Source organism: Antrostomus carolinensis, unplaced genomic scaffold (assembly GCF_000700745.2).
Source record: "Antrostomus carolinensis isolate BGI_N321 unplaced genomic scaffold, ASM70074v2 scaffold19491, whole genome shotgun sequence".
NCBI classification, from domain to species: Eukaryota; Metazoa; Chordata; class Aves; order Caprimulgiformes; family Caprimulgidae; genus Antrostomus; species Antrostomus carolinensis.
The window spans coordinates 34,514-42,065 of NW_010296498.1; the positions used below are offsets into that span (position 1 = coordinate 34,514).

General features: G+C 36.2%; 1 protein-coding gene across 1 annotated transcript in view; it reads left to right on the forward strand.

Moving 5' to 3' along the window:
* Positions 1–2,148: 2,148 nt before the first annotated feature.
* Positions 2,149–7,552, forward strand: part of ATP10B (ATPase phospholipid transporting 10B (putative)) — a gene marked incomplete at its 3' end in the record, with an annotated part of 40,335 nt that continues 34,931 nt past the window's right edge. The window contains 2 exon segments of the mRNA XM_010178318.2: positions 2,149–2,459; positions 3,581–3,775. Of these exon segments, the coding sequence (XP_010176620.2) occupies positions 2,149–2,459; positions 3,581–3,775 (506 nt within the window).

Consider the following 7,552-nt stretch of genomic DNA (forward strand, 5'->3'; position numbering starts at 1 on the left):
GTTCTGCTAAAAGACAGCTGTTTGTTGGAGTCTTGTTCCAAGATTCTCACTAGTCCTAAATGAAGCTTTAATTTTCCTCTCCTGCCTATCAAGTACAATGCTCCCATGGATGCTTGAAGACCACCCAGGAACACAGCACAAAAGCAGAGTGGAGGAGAGTCTGATACTCAAGTTTAGATTCAGCACACCTTCATCAAATCTCTGTCCCTCTCACATGCAGACCATCTATGACTTGCTATATGCCGCCTACAGTTCATCTATGGTATGGGATCCTGCAGATGTGCTGCTTTTATTGACACTCAGCAAGCTCTGGAGATCAGTCTGGTTAGTTTCTCTGCTGCTGACTGTCCTCATGGTCCTACATGAACATGACCTTCACAGATCAAGCACACCTGATTTTTTTTTTTTTTTAAGTACACATGAACCCATCATCAGCTGCTTTATGTTGCAGTGGCTCATCTTTTGACAGGTGAATAAAGTTATTGCAAACACAGTGAGGGAATCTAAAAGAAAGGGGTCAATGCTGGCATTCAAATCTGTGGAGCACAGTGCAAGTAATGGCAATTTCCATTAAAAACTCCTTTTACTTGCTTGTTGTGTTATTTGTCTTCTCCTGCATCTTCCTGGTAGTTTGTAGTTTCAGTGTTCCCTATCAAGGTAACAAGACATTAAGTCTAGATTCATTAGGTGTTGGGACTTCAGTTTGTATCAACCGAGCCAATATTTCCAAGATTCTGATAGGCACAAATTAGCCTTTCTCAACATTGTAGGGGATCCCCAAGCACTACTGAGCAATCTGAACTATGAATTAATGTTTTTTGAGCAGTTAGTGAGTAATAGTGAATAGACAATACTTGTTTGCTGATGAAACAACACACTTCAAATGCGTTAGTAAAATTCTGTACAGTATATTTTTTCCCCCTCCATGACCTAATCACATACATATTTTTAAATACAATTAAGGTTTTTTCCAAAGGAAATTACATACTGCATACAGTGAAAGGTAGGCTCTTTGGAAGAAGAAGCTAAAAAGCAGAGAGAAACCAAGGACTCACTTGTAATAAAGGTATAAAACATTTCCAAGATTTAATGTATTTGAAATGTGTTTATTTAGACTTGTACAAACATGTCTAAATATTCTCGGTCTGATTCAAATAAGTCTGCTATTAAATAAAGTGTAAACCAATTCTTTAGTTAATAAATCTAAATGACCATTTTTCAAGTTTAAATACATTTTTTTTTCTCTGTATTTCCCACAGTCTAAGTGAGGTGGGTTCAGTTCAGGTCTTTAGTTTAGTGGAACTTCGAAGTTGCAAAAGGCCAATGTCTGCTTTTTCACTTTTAGTGCCTCATTGTTGTAAGGCAGCTTCAAGTCCTCAAGATCCCACTGCTGGATTGAGATTTTACTGTGTTTAGATTGAGTGTAATAGCACATACACCTGCCCTGTTGGAGCCTGAGCATCCTGCACACTGGATCACAATTGCAGTGGCAGATGTTTGAACAAGTCAGAAGACAAGTGTTCAATGGTAATAGGATTAGTATTGGGAGATTTAATTCCTTTATCTCTGCAACCAATAAAACATCCATGCTTTTATAGTGCTGGCTGGAATTTTCCATTCAAATCAGATTTCTATGGAGACTCTGGAAAACTGTGAGTGTAAATGCGATTAAGTTGCTGCTGCAGTTCTTTATTATCTGAGCTATTAAGATTCAACACCTGAACCACTCTCTTCCTAAGTAAGTGTGAATAGAATAAGTATTGTAAGAAAGTCTGAGATATTTGAAGAAAAATGCCTGAAGAGATTTGGTGGCAGTTTACGACTGAGGAAAATGATACAGAATTTGTGGTGGAAAAGCTATTGTTCACCTCTGTTAAACTGGATTTATCTATGTTAGTTTGCTGTTATAACACACAGAAAATAGATTTGGGTTGGGTTTTTTTTTCCCCCAGAGATAGAAATAAATTTTTCCATATTGAAGATTTTGTTGTATCTTTTATTCTCTGTGTTCTCTGTTGAAACCACTGAACACCAAGACAGACCATGTAATACACTGAACAGTAGTATTGTTTGCTGCTTTATAAACCTCTGCTATCAAGACATGAAGAGAATTTTCTACTAGAATGGAATTGGTTTTCAGTCCTTGTCATGTATTTGTCTTTCAGACTGACATCCCTGCTGTGAATGGCTTTGTCTGTGGACTCTGCTTTGTACCGTTGGCAGCGACTAGGAGCTGAAAGTCCTTCTCAGACTCTATCAGAATTGGCACCACTACTGTTTTCTGTCAGAGACAAAGCAAAACTCAACTTAGACAAATGGAGGATTGTGTTTCCCAACAATGGGAGACAGCAGAAAGACTGGAAACAAGCTTCTACATTTTATTCTGGAAACAGGATACAGACCACAAAATATACATGGTTCACTTTTTTGCCCCAAAATCTTTTTGAGCAATTTCACAGGTAAAAAAAATAAATAAATAAATAAATAAAAAATCATTCAATTAAACAGCGTCATTTGAGGATGATGGAGAAGGACTGATTTTGTAGTCATCACATTAGTAAAATTTAGGTGATGATTAGCTGTAACCAAATGTCACTTGATTCACACTGAAATGGAGGTTTAAAGCAAGTAAATGCTAGGTGTGCTCTAAACCAGTGCTGTGGCCAGCTTTTTTGTTTGAATTCTGGAGCAGTTTTTATGTAAAAATGACAAGGTTTTATTTAAAAATCCCACTGTTTCTGTCTTGAATAAACCTCTAATTTTTGAGAACATGAAAAGATATTCACTGGATCTGTTGAGACACCTATGATATTCTGTAGATTTCAGAGACTCACATGTTAGTTTTAATTCTTAATAACATACAAGTGACTGTCTACCTGCTTATAAACAATATACATGTATATGCATACAGGGTTTTGTATCAAAAATGGCAAGTGCTAGGCCAGGTTTCTTTCCAAGTGATGGTTTGAAACTACATACCCCACCAGCATAATGAATCATGTCAATAAGATGCCCAGGGAAAAATCTTCATGATAAAGATAAATTAAGTTATATATCTATCTCTAGCTTTGAAATTTTCATTCTGTATATTAGATTTACACTTTCATAATTTGACCTTCCACATGTGGACTGGATGAATTGCTGCTGGGGACATTTCCATAATCATGTGGGGTTTTTCATCCATTCTGTTACATTGTTTTGTGTTTTTAAGTTTTTTTGGACTTCTTTTTGGAAAACTGTGAGTGTAAATGCGATTAAATTGCTGCTGCAGTTCTTTATTATCTGAGCTATTAAGATTCAACACCTGAACCACTCTCTTCCTAAGTAAGTGTGAATAGAATAAGTATTGTAAGAAAGTCTGAGATATTTGTGCTTATTTTCAAGACAGAGGCAGTGGGGGATCATTAAGGAAGTTTTAGGTCCTAGAGATAATCAGTTAAGTAACTGATTAATTCATACAAGGGAAAGGAAAAGGAGGGTAGAGGTGTGAAATGATTAATGTTCTTTTGACCCAAAATCGGGGCTGTTCATTAAGAAAAGGACACATTCTAATTTCTGACTACTTTCAAAACATTTTCAGGCTGGGTAATATTTATTTCTTCTTTCTGGTGGTTCTGAACTGGTTCCCACAAGTGGAAGTCTTCCACAAAGAGATTACTATGCTGCCTCTGATTGTAGTACTGCTTGCCAGTATGATTAAGGATGCTGTTGAAGACTACAGAAAATACCAATTTGATAAGATGATAAACTTCTCTAAAACCAGGGTATATGACAAGTAAGTAAACTAAACCATTTTTTTTTTTTTTAATGGGGTGGAAACTGTTTATCTGATTTTGCAGCATTTCTCTCACTGAGCATTTGGAGTAAGTTTGTAAATCCGTTATAAGAGTTTTGTTCTGCCTTTGAAAATGCCTCATTTATCTCACTTAAGTTATCCTGATATCATTAAAGTTTTGTTTCATATCACAGCAGTGTGTGCTGATATACCAGTTTTCATTCCAAGTTTCCAAAGCAGCTTGCCAACACACATAACATCCTCTCCAGGTAGCAGAAAGATCTGGAGGAAAAATGAGACGTATCCAAGACTGGAAAGGATTACTGTGGCTGTTTAACAAATTGGAGCAATGTCTTTCAGATATTTAATGCTAAAACCATTAATACAAAAATTAATAGTCACCTATATTCAAGGTGAAGCATGACTAGGAATTGAAAAAAAAAAAAAAAAAATTATAGGACTTCCAATAAACACAGATGATCAATACAACACAGTTTCACTTTGGCAATAGTACAACACCCATAGTAATGTGATGTTTTCTCAGTAGTGACTCAACAGGAAGAAATATTTTCATGTGCAATTCTTATTGCAACATTTTGATTTCATCAGAGTTTCTTGTCCAAGTACTAACTTGACTTAAGACTACTTAGCTTGTCACTGCATAATGCAATAGATAGGAGTTTTCATTTAAAAGAAGTTTAAAAGTTTTGGTCTCTTCCTTTTTTCACCTCTCCTTAAGCCTAGGCCATAGAGAAAAAATTACTATGCTTTGTGCACATCTCATTAGCTCTTTCTGAAATTAACCCTCATCTATGCTACATACTTATGAGTCAGAGGCACAAGGAGCAGTGGGGAAGAAGAAATGAGAAGCTGGAAGGTGTCACTGGGTGAGAGAGGGATGGTTTGGGTGTCCAGAAACAAGAGGTGTATCTGAGGAGAAGGATCAGGGCTGATGGGCAATCTAGGAAAACTGCCCTTCAATTGCCTATGTCTATGCATCATTCTCACAACTACCAAATCATAGATTTGCTTGGTTTGGAGCGGATGGGGTTGTTAATTTAATAATCCATGTTATAGTCATGAAAACAAATGGCAGATAGAGGAAGTAAAAAAGATAAATACTGTCTGTACTGAGGCTTATAACAATTTTCTGTTGACTTCTGGGACCCATTACCTTTGAACTTCCTGGCAACTCCCAGGATCATAAAGTGATTCTGAAAGTCATGGAGTGAACCATTAAAATTGTGTGTATGTTCTTAGCTTTGTCGCTGCCCTGTGTTAGAACAGAGACACTTAATATGAGCAGATAGTCAATGCTCTCAAAAGGGCCTCCAGGTGTATGGTAACAGGAATAACAAAACATTCAGGATGCTTTTGTCATATGTGAGGTGCCGCCTTCCTGGCAGGCTCTAGGACCCAGTGCAGCTGAGTCAGGATGATACCTGTCCCTAGACAGGTGGAGGTTGGAGTCGAATGAGAGGTGGCCCTGGACTTCAGACATCTTGACTCTTCTTTCCACCAGTTTGTAGTTTACCTGGATTATTGAACTCTTCTAATTCTAACTTCGTTGCTATTCAAATTGAGGCTATTTTTTGAGAGGAAAGCAAGATGTCAAGAAAATGTGTTCCAGGCTTCTTCTCTAGAATGATATGGGAAAAACATTTTTTCAAGGAAACCTGCTGCCAATGTGGTGCTCCAGACACTGAAATCCAAAATGAAGAGCTGGAGAAAAGAGGAAAAGTAAAGAAAAGAAAGAAGAAAAATGAAAATAAAAGAGTGATCATCTCCAATTTGCCCTCTGGAATTAAGAAGTGGAAGGAAAATCCAAACAGATACTATGACTCAAACAAAATTAAGACCACGAAATACACCATATTGACTTTCCTCCCTAAAAATATCTATGAGCAGTTTCACCGCTTTGCCAATATTTATTTTGTGGTTATTGCATTGCTGAATTTTGTGCCAGTGGTGAATGCTTTCCAACCAGAAGTTTCTGTGATCCCAATTTGTGTTATAATGGCCATTACAGCCATTAAAGATGCTTGGGAGGACTTTCGGAGGTATAAATTAGATAAAGAAATCAATCATATGGGATGCTACATTTACAGCAGGTGAGTTTCATGCAGTTTTTGGTTTTATTTTTTTTTTTAAGTTGTCTTGAGATCTGTTATAAATGTTGAGGCTTCTTGTTCAAAAAAAATCCATAAATCACTTCTGGAAAATCACAGTGATTAAGTAAAAGAGGGGGAAGATATTGGGGTGGCCATCAACTTCTTAGACATAAAGTGCAGTGAAAACATGTGTTTAAATAACTACCGAGCACCAGGATTCCTAAGGAATTCTTAAGTGGGCTTAATTTTATCAATATAAGGTGGCACAAAACAAGATCAGTCATGAGACCTATTTGCATCCTTACATGCCAAGAAACCTCTTTAAAATGTAGCCCTTTGAACTACTTTGAATTTTATGCTCCAAACTGTAGACTAGCTTTTAGATGTGTTTCTTTAACTAGGTTGTATGTAAAATAAAATTGTGTAAAAATGAATTTTAAAAGTGGGAGATAATAATATAAGCCTCTGTTCAGTCATCTCTAAATTAATTAACTACATGTGCCTGGGTTCACTTCTTCAAAATGTTTCATTAGAACTTTCAGAAGTTTGAAACTGTGTTTTGTTGTATCAAAACTGTTCTCTGAGCAAATTAGAACATTACTTCTCCCTGTTAAAGTATCACATCTGGGAATCAGAGGAGCAAAACTTTCCATCTTCCTGAATGTTACTTGTCATCCCTCAAATTAATCAACAGTGCTTTGTGTAATGTATGTTTTCACAAGTAAGAACTTGTAGAACTCTGGCTTTTATCACACAGTGCTGTCATTTGTTTGTTTCTCTTGCTTGTTTGTCAGATTATTATTTCTATATCCTGCTGGTTAAACAGAAAAACAATGGATTTGCTCCTAGGGGCTAAACCTATCTCAACATATAGATAACGATTTGTCAGAAACAAATGGCACTGCTCTCCTTGCCAACTTGTCTGAAAAAGCAGATATTTTACAAGTTTCTGAATATTGTTCATTTAAGATTTCTTCTTTTTTCCACTATGAAGACTGTCAATAATTGTAGCTCTTTGGCTAGGTAGCAAAATTGCCTCTTCTGCCTATCTTTGAGATTGCAAACTGAATTTTTTTTAAACTTTTCAATGTTGCATTAATCCATGAAGCAATGGACTATTTGTTAAAATTTGTTAAAACCAGCATGAAAGAGAATAGAGCAATAGGTACTAATCAATGGATCTGCATGGGAATCTTATTAATTTCCTCTTTACATAAAAGTCTTTTATCATGGGATCATGAGAAGTGAGGAAAACAATAAAATTTCTTTTGCATAAGAGAAAAATGTCCATCCTGGATTTACAACATAAGTACAGATCCAGATTCAAGTTGTAGCCACGAGCACTTTCTTATGCAGAAACCTGACACAAGTCTCTCTTAAAGTTGGTTATTCCATCCCATAAAAAGTACTTTGATCTACGAATAAATCTCATCTAGAATCTTGTCTTTCACCAAAGTTTTATGGCCCAAAAAGGTGATGTAAGGGAAAGGAAAATGAGAAGGGCTTCAGACTATAGCATTCATGCTGTCTGGAAAAAATGTAGGTAATTACAATTGCCATCAGATCAGTAGCTACAGCTTATTATGTTATGAATAATTTTAATTGGGCTTCTACAGCACTTTGAGAAGCTAATATTTCTTGTTCTTCTTGCTAGCTGCAAAGTCAT